The 18,361-nt window shown below is 41.0% G+C and overlaps 1 protein-coding gene across 2 annotated transcripts in view; it reads left to right on the top strand.

The window, feature by feature from the left end:
• Positions 1-18,361, top strand: part of LOC124723091 (R3H domain-containing protein 4-like) — a 112,328-nt gene that overhangs the window by 45,992 nt on the left and 47,975 nt on the right. For both annotated transcript variants that reach the window (XM_047248268.1, XM_047248269.1), the window contains exon 4: positions 17,779-17,949. In XM_047248268.1, the coding sequence (XP_047104224.1) occupies positions 17,779-17,949 (171 nt within the window). The remainder of the gene's footprint in view (positions 1-17,778; positions 17,950-18,361) is intronic.

The raw sequence follows: 18,361 nt of genomic DNA, 5'->3' as shown, positions 1-18,361 counted from the left end.
AGTTTATTGTCTCAGTTCGACCTCTGCCTCTTTAATACTGGGGCTGCTACACATTTCAGTGTGGCTCATGGTTGCTACTCGTCCATTGATTTATCTATTTTCAACCCAGGACTTCTCCCATCTATCCAGTGACCTGTGTAGTAGTGACCACTCCCCTATCTTCCTGTCACTGCCCCGGCATCAGGCTCATGGACACGTGCCCAGATGGGCTCTAAACATGGCAAACTGGGAAACTTTCACCTCTAGTGTCAACGTTGAATCTCCCCCACACAGTAACATCGATGTGATGGTTGAGCAGGTGATTGTTATAATCATTTCTGTGGCAGAAAACACTACCCCTTGCTCTTTAGGGTTCCCCCAGCGAAAGGCAGTCCCTTGGTGGTTGCCGGAAATCGATGAAGCAATTAAGGAGCATCGGCGAGCTCTAAAGTGGCATAAGTGGTACCCTTCCCCGGAGCACCTCATAGCCTTTAACCTGTTAAGTGGGTAGTTTGCACGCGCGCCTCTTCCACAGTGGGTAATATACGCCAGCGCACCCGTTCGTGGTGGTGCTGCGCACTGTTCTCACGTTTTCATTGTTGAATTTAAGTTGATATTGGGTGGAAATGAATAAAATATATTGCAGAAGTTAACAAAACTGTATTTTCACCAAATTACATATCGTTTTCAGTGTGAAACATTTTAAATCAAGGTGCTGCACACAAGGAAACTTCACATTTTGCGCACCAGTATGAAGTCTCTTTGCAAAGGCCTTTTCTCGTAAACACCACACACCTCCTTGTTGGTCTTTTCTTCGTTGTGGGTGGCAGAAGGTCTGGAAAATGCCTGGCTGTAAGGCGTGTTGCTTTTGGTGTTAGAGGTGGGCGTCCTACTGATGTCCCTTGATGTGATGAAGATATGGTCAACTGTTCACCAAGACTAATCAGGAAGCTCGTTCTACTTTGTTCGCCACCATGTTGCTTGTACAGAATGTATGCATTGTAGCATGCAATGTCCAACAAGTGTCGGAAAAGCTTGTGATAGTATTTTTTCAGCCTGCTTCTGACCATCTGGTAACTTTGTAACTGAGAATCGCACCTATCCACACCCCCCATATTCTTGTTGTAGTCAACGACAACTTGTTGCTTTTGAACGATTCCTTTCTTCGAGTTTACATTTACAAATGTATTGTCATGGAAGGTGCTGACCATAACAACGTCTCTTTAGTCTTTCCATTTCATTACCATCTGCTTGCCTTTGTACCCTGTTATGTACTCCCCTTTCTTCAGTTTTTCCTTTTTTACAAAGTCAAGGAACCCCTTCCTGTTGTGCCGCATTGTGCTGACAACATCGGTGTTATTGCTGGTTAGTTTGTCCACCAAATCTCTACTGGTGTACCAGTTGTCAAGGTAAATACAGTGGCCTTTCCCAAGTAGATCATGTGCAAGCACCAAAACAATTCGAGAAGTTATTTTTTCGTCTGGATAGTGGCTACCATAATTAGTATCCTTACTAGTGTAAACAATAAAGTCCCATACATACACGGAACTGCTTTCACAGAGTTTGTACAATTTGATGCCAAATCTGCTACGCTTTGATGGAATATATTGATTCCATCCAAGCCGTCCTTTCCATAGCAATGACGATTCGTCAACGGTGATGTTCCTTTCTGGCATGTACACTGATCTGAATTTATGCCTCAGATGCTCCATAATGGGGTGAATTTTGAATAGTTTTCTGCTGATGGTGCCTAGTGGATCATGTGAGATATTGTCAGCAAAGTGGAGGAATTTCAATAGAAGATGAAACCGCTCTTCACTCATCACTTTCCTGAAGAAAGGTGTGTCAACTGATTCCCTCTTTGAAAAGTACATTTTGTGGTCTGGTTTGTGAAGAATTCCTTGAAGTGCAAGCATTTCAATAAGTGTTTTTACCTCGTCGCGTGTAGTATTCTGCCAACTGTGAACCCTGGAGCGTGTTGCTAAATTGGGATGAGAAGCTATGAACTGTTCTGCATATAAGTTCGTCTGTTCAGCTATCATTGTCCACAAAGCATCATCCACAAAACACACAAAACAACTCATCACATCGTTTTGTTTTAGAGGCACAACTGTACCACTATTACCACTAAACAAATATTGAATACGAACTGAACTAGCATGCACAAATTCACTAGGTACCGTCTGCTGCAGTAGTGTCTCGTCGTCAGATGTTTCTGAATCGAAGTCACTTTCACTAGCCTCAACATCTGTATCTTGAAAACTTTCAGAACTGTCACTGAAATTATTGTCACTTTCTAAAAGCAGCTTCTCAATCTCTGAATCTAACAAACTAATTCTTTTCGCCATTACAAAAGATTACTCATTAACGCTGCGGTAAACACAGACAACAAAGGCGCGCTTTTGCGGCTGCTTCACAGGACGCATTTTCTCGACGCGTGCTTGGGTGGACAATGTTACAACTAGCCTGGAACATGCTGTGTTGCGTGACAAGAGCTGCCATCTAGTGGACGAAGCTCTACTAATACCACAGTGTCAATGGCAGGCCGATAACTTGTCATTCCCACTAGCTACCAGCCACAGAATGCAGTGGACGGATATATCCGTACGACCCACTGTGGGATAGCGTGCCCACTTAAAAGGTTAAACGGCTCCGTACCTGCATTTACCAACTTATCAAACGACTGAAGGAGGAGTGTTGGGAGAGATGCCTCAACCATTGGGTGCCATACGTCACCTTACCAAGTCTGGGCAAAGATGAAACGTGTTTCCGGGTACCAGACCCCCAACAGGTATTCCCGGTGTTAACATAAATGGCATGTTATCTACTGATGCAAACACGATTGCTGAGCATTTTGCTGAGCACTATGCTTGAGCCTCTGCATTGGAGAATTGCTCCCCAGCCTTTCGCACTCTCAAACGGTGGCTGGAATGGAAAGTCCTGCCCTTTACTACACACTAAAGTGAATCGTATAATGCACCATTTACAGAGTGGGAACTCCTCAGTGCCCTTGCACATTGTCCCGACACAGCTCCTGGGCCAGATCGGATAAACAGTCAGATGATTAAACATCTCTCATCTGACTAAAAGTGTCATCTGTTCATCATCTTCAACTGGATCTGATACGGTGGCGTCTTTCCATCGCAGTACTGGTGTTTCTGAGCGCAGTCATGGGCTCTAGCCCATGGTTTCCAGTTTTCGGCCACAAAGACGTGTGTTATGCACTTCTGTCAACATCGTTCCGATCATCCAGACCAGAACTTTACCTTAATGACGATTCACTCACTGTAGTGGAGACATATCAGTCCTTAGCACTGGTTTTCGGCACCCGACTGACTTGGCTTCCTCACCTTCATCAGTTTAAGCGGAAGTGCTGGCAGCACCTCAATGTTCTCCACTGCCTGAGCAACAGCAACTAGGGTGCTGATCGCTCTACACTGCAGCAGCTCCACAGAGCCCTTGTTCAATCACGCCTTGACTATGGGAGTCTGGTTTGGCTGTGCCCTCAGCGTTGCATTTACTCGACACAGTGCACCGCTGTGGCATTCGCCTAGTGACAGGAGCTTTTAGGACGAGTCCAGTGATCAACGTCCTTGCAGAGGCCGGAGTCCCTCCATTGCAGGTTAGGCGTGCACAACTGCTTGCCAGTTACATCGCACATGTTCATAGTTCTCCTGCGCATCTGAATCGCCATCTCCTCTTCCCACCCACGGCGGTTCATCTCCTGCACCGGCGGGCCACGTCAGGGCTTCAAATGGCAGTTCGTGTCCGATCCCTTCTTTCCGAACAGGAGTCCTTGCCTTTACCACCTCTACTTGAAGTCCATTCACGTACAAGTCCATGGTGTATACTTAGGCCGTGGCTTCGCCTGGACCTTTCACATGGCCCTAAGGACTCGGTTAACCCCGCGGCTCTCTGCTGGCACTTCGTCTCGATTCTTGACATGTACTGAGGCCACAAAGTGGTTTACACCGACGGCTCGATGGCTGATAATCGTGTCAGATTCACTTATGTCCGTGGAGGACATATTGAACAGCATTCCTTGCCCGATTGCTGCAGTGTTTTGATGGCCGAGCTGGTAGCTATATCTCATGCTTTTGAGCAAGTCTGTTCATGCCCTGGGGAGTATTTTCTTCTGTGTAGTGACTCCTTGAGCAGCCTACAAGCTATCAACAGGTGCTACCCTCGTCATCCTTTGGTAGCGACCTTCCAGGAGTCCATCTATGCCCTGGAACGGTCCAGTTGTTCAGTGTTGTTTGTCTGGACCCCAGGTCACGTTGGAATCCCAGGCAACGAACTTGCCGACAGGCTGGCCAAACAGGCTATGTGGAAACCGCTTATCAGTTTCTCTGCAACTGACCTGCATTCAGTACTATGCCGCAAGATTTTGCAGCTTTGGGAGACTAAATGGCATAACCTCAGCACGCACAACAAACTGCGTGCATCTTATATTCAAAATTAGCATATAATTGTCCAGTGTGGACTTAAAATTTCTGCAGAGCTGGCAGAGATGCACCTGAATTTTGGAGGCAATTTTTTTTAGGAAAAAGTGTATATAATAGGCTGTAAAATACAGTACCATTAATATACAGTCTCTCGCTCTTTGGAAGATCTGTACCTAAAGAATGGAAAGTTGTACAAGTCACACCACTACATAAGAATAGAAACAGGAGTAATGTGCTGAATTTAGACCCAGGTCACTAATGTCTGTCTGCAGTAGGATTTTGGTACATATACCGTGTTTGAACATTGTAAATTGCCTCTATGAAAACAATTTATTGACAAACAGCCAACACATATTCAGGAAATATTGTTCTTGTGAACAACAACTAACACTTTATTTTCATGAGATAATGAGTGCTATTGACAGCAGATGTCAAATTGATTCCATATTTTTAGATTTCCATAAGGCTTTTGACACTTCTAATTAAATTGTGTGCTTATGGAATATTGTCTCAATTGTTTGACCAAATTCATTCTTTCAGAAAAGTCACAGTTCATGATAATTGACAGAAAGTCAACGAATAAAACAAAAGTAATGGCTGGTGTTCACCAGGAAAGTGTTATAGGCCCTCTGCTGTTCCTGAGCTATATAAATGATTTGGGAAGAAATTTGACCCATCCTTTCAGATTGTTTGCAGAGGACACTGACATTTAGCGTCTTGTAAAGTCATCAGATGATCAATATTTAGACAAGATTATCCGCATGGTGCGAATAGTGTCAGTTTGCTCTAAAGTCATCCACATGAGTATGAAAAGGAATCCTCTAAATTTTGGTTATATGACAAATCACGCAAATCTAGAGGCTGAGCGGTGTGGGATCCACATCAGCTAGGATTGACGGAGGAAATTAAAACAGTTCAAATGAGCAGTTTTTGTGTTATCGCTACATAGAGGAGAGAGTGCCATGGATATGGTATAGGAATTGGGGTGGCACTCACTAAACCGAAGACATTTTTTGTTGCTGTAGGATCTTCTCATGAAATTTGTCACCAGCTTTCTTCTCAGAGTGTGAAAATGTTTTGTCGGTGTGCAGCTGCATAGGGAGAAATAATCATAAAATAACTTAAGAGAAATCGGAGCTTGCATGAAAAGATCTAAGCATTCATTTTTGCTGCATGCTGTTAGAGAGTGGAATGGTTGAGATGTAGCTTGAAGGTAGTTTGATGAACTCCCTGACAGGCACTTAATTGCAAATTGCAGAGTAATCATACAGATGTAGATGTTGGTCTCACAATATGCAGCTCTAGCTGTACCATGAGAAACAATGGAATGTTCAAGAGGAACTTTGTGATGATGATCACTTTCCAGTAATACTGTCCCTAGCAAACCAAAGGACTAACAAATTTCTGCTCTGCTGCTGTCTTGGATGAGGTAACTCAGAAGCCTACACCTCTGAAAGGCTGTTTCCTTAATACCAGTTTAATTATAGTCAAAGCCAAATTGATTTTTTAATTAAAAGATGAAAATAATGAATGTTGGGAGCAGTGTGTCTCATCTATAAGAGTACAAACAGCACTGCTCCACCAAAGTACCAGCCATGCTACGACACATTTGTGGTAACCATCTACCCACGGGAATCTATAGCATCTACTAATGGAATCATAAGCACTGACCTCGAGGATATTGCTGAACTTCTAGTAGCACACTTCACAGAAATGTGTGTACACAGTAATTAACATCCTACTTTTACAAATTACCCACACTTGCAGAACACAATGTTTTATACTTCAACAATCAACACCTAGAAAATTATAATGTCTCTTTTAAGGAATAGTTACTCGGCATATCTTTAGCTTTATGTCAAGCTGTGTCCTCAGGGACTGAAAATACCTGATCAAATATTGCAACACCTTACACCTTAGCAATAACAGTCAAAAGAGTATCCTGTAAATTTTTAACGAAATATGGTAGAAGGAGAAGTTCCCTCCCAGTAATGGAAGAGCATCATGGTACCCATCTTAAAACTGTGAAAATGTGTATGGAACATAATTATGGATCAAACTGCATAATAGCCAGTTTTATGCAAATCATTACAAAGAATAGTTATGACTGGTCATGTGTGGAATCCTGCAGACTTTGATTCCACTGTGCAGTTTGAGAATCCTGGTCCACCAATTATGGCCTTTTTGGGTCCAGGACCTGCAAGTACGACATGCTTTTTTACTCTGCCAACACAGGATCTCCATGTTATTTGACATGCAAAAAGTGAACAATACTACATGGCATTACCACATACTGTACACCTTATATTAATGACTTTTAGTGACTGCCTGCCCATTTTCATACAGAACTTTGCATCACTCAGTCTGACTCTGCTCAGAGTGAGCACAACCTTTATCAATCAACACATCCAAGGGAAAGGGCTCCTGCAGGGAGCATCATAAAGTTCTTCCCTCTTTACGACAACAACAAACTGCTTCTCTCTTTGTGACAACAATAAACAGTACCATAGCTGCAGTCCAACCAACTGAGGAAACAGGGAAGGTGGTTCAGTATTACTCCATCTATACTCAATAGCCATAGAGGAAAATTTCATATCTTTAAAATGGGAGAAACAGAATGAATGTGTGTCAATGGAACATATCTGAATTTCCTTTGTTTTATATTGTTTACCTTGTACACAGATAAGCTTAAACGATGACAAGAACAACTTATTGGCATAAATTTGAAAGTAGGATTCAAACTGAATGATATTAAGACTAAAATAATATACACTGCAAAGAAAAATGTAGAAGTTAAAAGTGGAGTTATAGGATCAGTTAAGTTTGTTTTTCAACAGTTTATGACAACTAATGCATGGACAAGAAAAGAAAGAAAAATAAAAGTATAAGAGTTGTATCACAATGGCGTAAACGTATACGCTGAGTACATTACACTAGAAGGAAAAAGGTCTCGGTAAACATAGATCTGCAAATGAACCATCTGTGAGATAACTGTAACTTTGAGGTTACCAGCCACTACTGATATGATTTTATGTAAACACCATATGTCAGTCTGTAGTGTGGTTTTTGTTTTCATTTTTGAGACATGGAGTTGTAAAAAGAATGGATACACCAGTGTAGTACACAGAGTGCCAGTCAATTGTTACTGGAGTGTCAGTTGTGTTGTATGAGTGTTGGTGCTAACATGGAACATTACAGTAATGAGTAGTAGGCATATACGCATTTCATGTATGGAAAGGCTAATGGCAATGCACAGGAGGCTGCACACTTGTACCAAGAAGCATACCGTACCTTAAGGGGCCACAGGTGTTGAACATTTACTAGGGTGCATCGACACATCTGGGAACTGGGAACATTGCACATGCTGTGGAAGTGGGTAGGATTGCATGAATTACACACCTGTTCATGAATATGTAGTGCTGGAACACTCTTCAGGAATCTCAATAAGGAGACTTGCCACAGACATTTCTGAAATGAATCACAATAGTGTTTGGAGAATAATGCATTGCAATGCAATATACCCATACCACCTCGAGTGAGTTCCGTCTCTTACTGAGACAGACTTTGGTCCTAGACTAACTTTGTCAGTGGATGCAACAAGCTGTGGGCAAACCTACATCTGACAATAAAATTTTGTTTACAGGTTAAGTGGGGTTCACTCGTGATGGTGTGTTTTAATTATCACAATTATCATGTTTGGAGTTCTCTATGCTCCAACCCACATGCTGTGAATGAGTCTCCACACCAGTGGCATTTCTCCGTTGGATGTTTAGTTAGGGGTACTATTTAACATATTACTGGACTGTTCATGTTTCCAAAGAAACCCAGTGGATAAAATTACCTTCAGTTTCTGTGCCACCAACTTGCAGAATTGTTTGAGGAGGTTCACTTAGAGCAACACCAGAGGGTGTGGAACGTGCATGATGGAGCAGCAGCACATACCAGTATGGCCAAAGATGGATTGGGTGAGGAGGACCTCTACTGTGGCTTCCAATATCACCTGATGTGAACCCCATTGATTTCTGTGTTTGGGGCCGCCATAAAGGTGTAGTGAACATCAGCCCAGTTAACACGGTTGAAGTATCGGTGCAGAGATTTGTCGGAGCCTGTCAAGAATTTTGAAATGATCCAGGCATGTTTGAAAGGATTTGAAATTAACTGAGGCAATGGGTACAGAGCTGCACCCGGATACAAGGGTGACACTTTGAACACCTGATTTAACTATGAGTACAGTCATGCAACTGCTGTTCTGTTCAGTCATAAACTTGCATTTATACAAAAATATCTTTAATAACTTTTCTTAATGTTGTACAGTATTGTTACCTTTTCGTAACTGGAATAACATTTACACAGAATCAAGTCAGTGCTAGCTGGTAACCACAAAGGCACAATTATCATCTTGCAAATGGTTCATTTGCATACCTGTGTTTACTTGAGACTTTTTTGCTTGTAATATCATGAACTTTCAATTGTATGAATTTATGCCATTCATTATTATACACCCTGTACAGCCTGTAATATTTTTGGTAATTTAATAGAACTTTCAAAAAGAATGTTTCATTGTGTCTGAAACAGGAAGATTAAACAGTGTGTGTTACCAATTTTGAATTGTAGCAGGGAGATACGGATGTTGAATGAAGAAACTTGGGGTAGCTCAGCAAGTAGTTGAGAGGTGGGTAATGGGAATTATTAAGGAGATACTGGAAATGAAGAGATAAAGAAATGAGCCCAATAACCAATTAAAATAACAACCCATGCATAATACTGTTCTAAAATTCTGCTTGTTCCATCCTAAGTTTACTGTTTCGTAAAACAGACATAAACACCACTTGGGGATTATATGTTAGACCTATTCAGACTGGGTGACTGCTGCCTACAAGGCAGTACAAAGACTAATCTATGATTGTGAGACATGTGATCAGCATGTTGCCTGCTGTTACTGCCAGTAGATGAATTTCAATCAAGCAGCTCCTTTTTTGACCCCATAAAACTGAGTGGACCCCATTCCAGACCTTCCTATCTCAGAAAAAAATTGAGGAGGTACCAGGAATTGAACATAGGTCCTTGCGCACTGGAGGTAGTGAGCCTAACCATTTGGCTCCAGAGGCAGTCTTCCTGTTTTGTAGAGAGAGAATTGAACAACATATGAGAACCAAGAATTAATTTCGCTGGTTCCATATTAAAAGGAATTTAAGTCTACTGGATAATAAACTGCGATGAAGTTATGATTGCAGTTTACTTTGGCTTGTTTTCACATAGTGTGTTGTATATTTCTATGAGCTGTGCTGCATACAATCTGGCATAGCAGTTAGTATTATTGGTTGCTGTGCTGCAGTCACCTATTCAAACATAACCACTAGCAATTATATTTTATTTAGTATTTACCAGTTCTAGAAATTAGTTGAAATTTTGTTTGTTTGTAGTATTTGCCAATTCTGGAATATTTGATGTTTGTACAAATGGAAGCATTCTCTGTGCAGGAGGCATTTTGGTTCTGTCTATATGTTGGTGTTTATAATAAAAATGCTGACATTGCTAAGTGTTGTAGCTCAATGATAATGACCCTGCTGTTGCATTTGGGGTTGATTATTACACGACATTGTCTGATGGAGATGCCAGGTATTGTCAACAACATCTACATCAGTTTGTCTCCAATTTAATAACATAAGTCATCACTTGCATGGACAAGAACTGGAATGCAATCAGTACATAGTTCCCATGCTCTGTATGATCAGGAAACAAATGAAATTCCAAAACAGCTGTAAGTCGTCTCCACCGTCAGTGTTTTCAGGAGATGCTGGGCAAGACCTGACGAAATAGGTCAAAGGATTCAACTGAGCCACCAATTGCAACAGGTGCGATGACATGATGTGTTTCCCAAATGTGTACTTTTACCTGGATGCAATTGCCCAGCAGTATTTGAGAAAAATAAAGAGTAACTTGATAGCTGGGACAAAGTCCAGGCCAAATTGAAGAACACATTTAGTGACAATCAGCAGCAAGTCCACTTAGTGCAAGAGCAATTGAATAATGAGGCTTAACATCATAGGGAAATGGCACAGTCTTACAGACAGACTGTTTCAGCCCAATCACACATTTTGAATCACAATATGAGAAAAGCTGAAAATATTTCACACTTGATGAAAGTGGTCACAGAAGACATGTATCAAGCTCTTCTAGTAAAGGGTCTCATAACAAACAAGGAATTAAAGTAGTGCCAGCACATTGTGGAAATGGATGGGAAAATAGTCAGACAAAAGAAGTGTGATGGACTGCAGTGTGGAAGACCACCATAACCTCACCTCTCCTATGCCAGATATTAATAGAAGAGATTCAGCATTTCATGGTAGCCAGAAATGTTAGACAGAATAAGCAACGGTTATGTCAGGAGATAATAGTGTGTGTTGAAGAGATGTATTGAACTTCAGCACCAATCTCCACTACCAGTTGAAAGTGCTAATGGACTTGGCCAACTCAGTTTATACCACAGCGGTCAACACCCAACCAAGTTGTAGCTAACTTCTCCACCAAATATAATGACCCATAAAGGAACAGATATTTGGAGAACTGAAGACAGTACGCCAGTATGTTTCCACTGTGAATGCCCAGGACACGTACGCTGTTGCTAAGAAAGAAAACAAGTTTTTGATGATGATTACTATGCTGCCAGATGTCAACCACCAAAACAGTTCTACACACAAATTAAAACTGTGTGCCGGGCCGAGACTCAAACTCGGGAGGTACTTGCGGAATTAAAGCTGTGAGGATGGTTTGTGAGTCGTGCTTGGGTAGCTCAGTTGGTAGAGCACTTGCTCGCGAAAGGCAAAGGTCCCGAGTTTGAGTCTCGGTCCGGCACACAGTTTCAATCTGCCAGGAAGTTTCGTATCAGCGTACACTCCGCTGCAGAGTGAAAATCTCATTCAATTCTATTCACGTGAGTCAGCTGCAAACAATTATAGTCGACTTGTGCGACAAATCTCATTTTCATATTCTGGACAAGATTGATCATTGACACACTGTAGTGATTCCCTGTAGCCATACAAGGATGTCTGCTGCTTGCCTAGCCGATGAATTCAGGAAAACTTTGCGAGTTAAACAACTATGAAGGTAAAGCTATCACAGGTGAAAATCCTCCATGGAAGACAGTTACCAAAATGTCAGGAAATCTCATTGGTGGTGTCATTGATGGCCCACCTGTTTGTGTGTTAGCTTCCCTTCCTGTAATGTCGAATGCGTATCATTGGCAACTAAAGGAGACTATCTTCTTCCACGATATGAAAGTGATTGTGCTGAAGGTTGTACATGGAAAATATGTCCATCTGACAGGAACATATATTGCAAGAATAACAATGACAGAAAGGAGCTCTTCAAATTTGCCATTGTAACAGCATGTAGTCATAATGTTATTTTTGGATAGGACTTTTTGTGGACATGACAAGCAGTTATACATTGTGGAAGAGTAGAGTTGCAGATTGACAAAGCTGTTCCAACAAGCACACATAACAAAAACTTCTCAGGGTGTTTGTTTTTTGAAGATGTTGTTATTATGCCATCATGAATGAGTTGAGTTTGTGTTGATTGCAAAAAGCTACTAGTGCTCACAAAAGGAATCCAAATGCCAGTGACTATCAGAAGCATTGCAGGTGGTCAAGGAGAACAGTGTACCACCAATTATCCCTAGCAGCCATAACATGGCTCTAAAGGTTTGTGTAGAAACAACTGAACCAATCCAGGAAGGATAGGTCAGTGCCATTGAAGAAGAATTGTTGCACTGCCACTACAGACAACACAGTGGAGGAAGCTTCTGTCGAACTGCCAATAGATTCTGACCTGACTGAGGAACAACATCAGTGAGTGTTAGCCATTCTGTGCCAATTTTCAGATGCTTTCATATCCACAGTGGAGAAAAGACAGTCCAAATTGTCCATTGTAAAATTCCATACACCGAAGATTGTCAACCAGTTAACCAGCACTCGCATAGGGTGTTGGCTGCTGAATGGCAGATAACCTGGGAGGAAGTGGAGAAGGTGCTGTAGGATGACATCATTAAACCGTGGGTGTATTTGGTTCTTTCCTGTGGTCCTCATGAAGGAGGAGGATGGCACATGGCATTTGTGTGTCGATTGACGATGACTGATAAAGATCACAAAAAAAACGTGTCCAGCAATTGCTGTGTGTTAACACCTTATGCTGCAGTGAAAAGAGCAAAAACTACTCAACTATGAACAAGCAGAGAGGCTAATGGCAAATCTAGGTTGAGGAGTTTGGCAGGAAAAGATTGCTTTGATACCCTGTTGTGGCCTCGGTAATTTCAAAGTTTTGCCGTTTACACTATATAACACACCAGCCACCTTCAAACGTATGATGGACAACCTGCATCGACGCCATAAGTGGACAGTATGTCTTTAGTACCTGGATGATGATGTTTTTCAAAAACATTTGAAGAACATCTAAGTTCACTGACAGCTGTGTTGAGACTGCAGATCTCTGCCTAAATCTGAAAAGGTGCCTCTTTGTCGTTCAAGAAATAAATATCTTGGGGCACCTAGTGAGTTGTGTTGGAGTCTATCCTGATGCAAAGAAAATAAGAGTGGTCACAGATTTTCAGACTCCTCAGCACATTTGTGATGTGAAAAGTTTTCCCAGGGTTTCTACTACTTTAGATTATTCAGTTTTCGTTCCATAGACCCAAAAATGAAATGATTCTCAAGGGCGTGGAGCAAGTCAGAAAGTATAACATAAAAAATGTAAAGCATTTGAATATAATCCTCTCACTAACCTGATCATTTGTCAGGAGATTGTCAAAATAGGTGAATACATTACAGTAAACTGGAACTGCTAGCCGGCCGGAGTGACCGAGCGGTTCTAGGCGCTTCAGTCTGGAACCGCGCAACCGCCACAGTCGCAGGTTCGAATCCTGCCTCAGACATGGATGTGTGTGACGTCCTTAGGTTAGTTAGGTTTAAGTAGTTCTAAGTTCTAGGGGACGGATGTCCTCAGAAGTTAAGTCCCTTAGTGCTCAGAGCCATTTGAACCATTTTTGGAACTGCTAATATTTACAGAATTAATAAGTGTCAGGATAAAACATAGTTATGCACTTTTAATAAATTTATCATACACGAAATACCCAATTTTGACTGTTGTGACCAGGTGCTGTCAAAACTGAAATATAACACACATTTTTACCTAAGCTGGTCTAACAGCCCATTAAGATATTCATCTATAGAGTAGTAGTAGTTGCCTGTCAAAAAGTCTTTCAAACTCTACTTAAACCGTGCTTTACCTGAAACCAAGTTTTTAATGGTTGCTGGCAATTTATTGAAGACGTGTGTTCCTAAATATTGGACCCCTTTTTGGACCAAGGTAAGTGATTTTATGTCTTTATGTAGATTGTTATTATTCCTAGTATTGATACTATGTGTTGAGCTGTTGGTTAGGAACAGAGATATATTGCTTGCAACAAATTTTGTTGAGGAATAAATATACTGAGAAGCAGTGGTTAGAATACAAAGTTCCTTTAACAGGTTTCTACATTATGTTTTTGAATTCACAAACAAATGAGATTTGTTATACACTTTTGCACTCTAAAATCTTTTGCTTGGTTTGATGAGTTACCTCAGAATGTGTCCCCGTATGATATGATAGAATGAAAATAAGCAAAATATGCAAGTTTTTTTATATTTGTCTCCTACATCTGATGTAATTCTCACTGCAAGTACAGACTTGTTTAGGCGCTTCAGCAATTCTGTGGCATGCACATCCCAACTGAATTTCTTGTTGTTGTAATGCCAGAAATTTAACACTGTCAATATCTTCTGTCTGCATGTCTTCATATGTTATACACATGCCAGAAGGAAATCTCTTACAGGTTTTGAACTGCATATAGTGAGTCTTTTCTAAGTTTAATTGCAGTGAATTATTAATGCCAGTGGAAATTTGATTAGCAGCCATTTCTAAATCTGTACTCGACTTGCCAGTTCCTTGCAATGTTTGTATCATCTGCAAACAAAACAAACTTAGCATCTAGCAGTGTAACAGACAGGAGGTCATTAATGTACACAAGAAAAAGCAACGGACCCAAGATGGAACCTTGAGGAACACCACATGTAATTAATTCCCAATCAATTGAAGACTGACTACTTACTGGACAGGTATTTCGCAGTGACACCTTCTGTTTCTTGTTAGTTTGGTAAGATTTAAACCATTTTGCAGCACTACCAGTGACACCATAATATTCTAATTTACTTACGAGAATGCTGTGATTCACACAGTCAAAGGCTTTTGACAGGTCACAGAAAATGCCAGTAGCGTCTAATTTGTTTTCTAATGAATTAAGTACATTCAAACTGTATGTGTAAATAGCTTTCTCTGCACCAGAACCCTTAAAGTACACAAACTGTGAGTTCGACAGTATATTTGCAGTCAGATGCTTAGGAGACGCTTGAACACAACCTTCTCAAATATTTTTGGAAAATCCGGCAAAAGGGAAACTGGTTGATAGTTCGATGGTATCTCTTTATCCCCCTTCTTGTAAAGAGGCTCACCTTTAGCGTTATTTAGGAAGTCTGGAAATGTTCCGCTGATAAGAGATTGAGTACACAAATAACTTAAGGTAGAACTCAACTCGCATGAGCACTCTTTGATTACTTTTGTTGTTACATTATCATAACCAAAATAATTCATAAAATCTAAGGATTTTATGATGAATGCTACTTATTTGAGAGACGAGAGTGTCATTTCCATTTTACTGAAGTTATTTGTAAAGACTGATATCAGATACTCCATTGCAATTTATAAAGAACATCTGTACCAAGATACATCCCTTACAAAACTACTTCGGGGACACACATAATTTTCCTGGATTAAGGTGCAAGGAAGTTCTTTCCTTGTCCATAAAGAAAGTGCAACCATCATTTCCAGCTCTAGTTCTAGTACACATTCGAGAAGTGCTCAAAAGGTGATAGCTTATGCTTCCAGAGTACTCTCGCAATATGAGGTAAAGGACTCTACAACTGCCTTGCAATTCTGTGGGCCATTAACAAGTCCCTGTTATATTTATTTGGCAAACCATTCATTGTTGTGATAGATGACCACTCTCACTGCTGGCTGACCAGCATGAAGGTCCATCAGGTGGACTGCCGAGATGGGCATTTAGGCTTCAGGAGTATGATATCCCAGTGATATATAAAAGTGGCTGCAAACATGAGAACACTGACTGCCTTTCAAGGAATCTTTTGGCAGAACACAGTAGGGTGAACAAAATCTGGTACCACTGCCTTGAATGATGTTGCTGTTGAACAGAGGGAAGCATTAATGAAAAGAATAGAAACCTTGAAGGAGGATGAACCAACCAAAGGAGAATTCCACTTTAAAAGGGAACGGTGTATAAAAGGAACTATGGTTCAATGAGGCAACTCATGTATGGCCAGCTATCCTGAAGTTTTTCCGTGAGGTCAACATCTGGTCATCTGGAATTCATGAAGACTCTAAACAGGATCAGATGCGGGTATCACTGGCCACGTCTTTACCTATCTGTTACACACTATGTGAGAGACTGTAAGGAATGCCAGTGATGGAAGCACATGCTGCATTTACCTCCAGGACATCTGGTACCAATTCCACCTGCACAGTGCAACTCCACTGAATTGGGAATGACTTCCTGGGAGGCTGCTGAAGTTGACAAATGGGAATTTATGGACAATAGACCACACTGACTACCCCACCCACTAAACTGTCACCAAAGCTGTGCCAACTGCTGAAGGTCTAGAAATTGCAAGGTTCCTTGTGGAAGACATCATTTTGAAGCATGGAGCACACTGTGTGATGATCTCTGATCATGGGAAAATTTTCCAGTAGAGGTAATTTGATGTTGTCATCCCTCACACAATGGCAACTGCTAACCACCCACAGATGAGTGACCTCACAGAACACTTTAATAAGACATTGGCAGATAAACTCTCAATGTGCATTGATAGTGAACAGAGATTTGGGTACAAAACTACCTGCCATAATATTCACATACAGCCCTATGAAGCAAGACCCTACATACTTCACACTGTGCTTCTGCTCCATGGTCATGAGGCCAAAACAGCATTGGATACACTGTTCCAATTTGAACCGAACAGTGCTCAGGATGGCTATGTGAAAAACAACACAAGGACTGAATAACTATGACAGCTGGTTTGCCTACAGGCTCTGGACACCAAGGAGAAGGACTGAGAGTGCAATGAAGCTAAGCACCAGCCAGTGAGATATAGGCCTGGAGACTTGGTATGGATTTTTTATGTTTGCAGAAACTAGGGCTACTGGAAAAGTTACTAAAGTGCTGTCTTTTGCCATTTTCTGACAGGAGGGGCTACCTTCAGTGCTCATAATAGGGAAAAGCATGTGACAGTATTAACAGAAACTGAGGATCTGCCAGAACTGCTATACAGAGATGATGCAGATGCTATAGTCAGCTCCAGTGGAATGGGAATGCCGTGTGGTTAGGGCCTCCCATCGAGCAGGCCATTAGCTTGGAGCAATTTTTTCGAGGTAATGCCACTTCGGTGACTTGAGAGTCGATGGGGATAAAATGACAATGATAAGGACAACACAACACCCAGTCCCTGAGCAGAGAAAATCTCCGACCCAGCCGGGAATCAAACATGGGCCGTTAGGTATGACATTCCATCACGCGGACCAGTCAGCTACCAGGGACGGACAGCTCCAGTGAGAACTTACAAAACAGCAGGTAACTGTATCCCCAGGAGAGGGAGAAATGTTGCGAGGTGCACCGCATGCACTGTGGAGTAGTGGTTAGAGTCACTGGCTGTTGTGGCAATTATTTGTTATTTAGTATTTACCATTTCTAGAATGTTCTTTAAATTTTTTATGTTTGTGATTGCATAGTCAGGAATATTTTATGTTTGCATAAATAGAAACACTTGTGTTCTGTCTGTACATTGCTGTTCTTAATGAAAATACTTTCGGTGACAACTGTCGTACTTCATTGATGACCCGCTTTTGGATTGGGACTTGACTGTGGTTACAATGTGACAGTACACATTATGCATTGCAGGATCCATTGAATTTTGATCCATAGTAGTTAAACTTGTGAAAAATGGTATGTAAAATAATTTAATGATAATTATATGTGAAAAGTTAAAGCTGTAAGGGGCCAAGATTCGGACCAGGATCTGATTTTTGCAGGTAGTGCACTACCAAACACTGTGCTTACAATACCAGAAGTAATTCTCTAATTTAATGATAGTTGCAATGAGTTCATTTCTTTGACAAACGTATTTTGGTTTATATTTCATATAAATGTGCATTTTTCATGAATTTACGTTTAGTATTTAATGTATTTTTTCAGAAATGGTACGAATTCATGGAGAGCAGTGAAGAAGTGCAGAAAAAAATCATTGAACACAGCCCAAAAAAACGCTCTTCCCCTTTTAACTCCTCTCAGAACAGTGCTGGGAAGGAGTTTCAGAGGATTAAAAGTGGTGTCAGAAATGTGCTGAAGAGATCTCATGTACCTGTGGTAAGTTTATTTTTGATACCTTAATTGGAGAACTTAAAATACGTGTAACAAATATGTTAGATCCGTTATGTTATATTTAAGCTCATCACAGGACTTAACTCTAGATATTTGATTTTAGTTATAAAATAACCATATCTGCTGGCTAAAGCTTCCAACTGATATGTTTGTTCTTTCCTATTCTTCCAATACCACTCGTGATAAGAGTAAGGATATTGTTTCAATTGTACAGACTGACATGGAATCAAAAGACAATTACATTGTTTTCATAATGCTACACTCTTCATAAGGAAAGAAGACTACTTGAAATGTCTGCTACAGCATTCTGAGTCATCCAGTATTATTATTTTGTGGAGCCTCAGTTCAAGGAGGACTAGGAAGGACATTAGGTTCACCAATCTAATAACTGAAGATA

This window comes from Schistocerca piceifrons, chromosome X (genome assembly GCF_021461385.2).
Source record: "Schistocerca piceifrons isolate TAMUIC-IGC-003096 chromosome X, iqSchPice1.1, whole genome shotgun sequence".
In the NCBI taxonomy this organism is placed as follows: Eukaryota; Metazoa; Arthropoda; class Insecta; order Orthoptera; family Acrididae; genus Schistocerca; species Schistocerca piceifrons.
The sequence above is the reverse complement of the archived record's forward strand: the minus strand, read 5'-3'. Positions and strand labels throughout refer to the sequence as shown.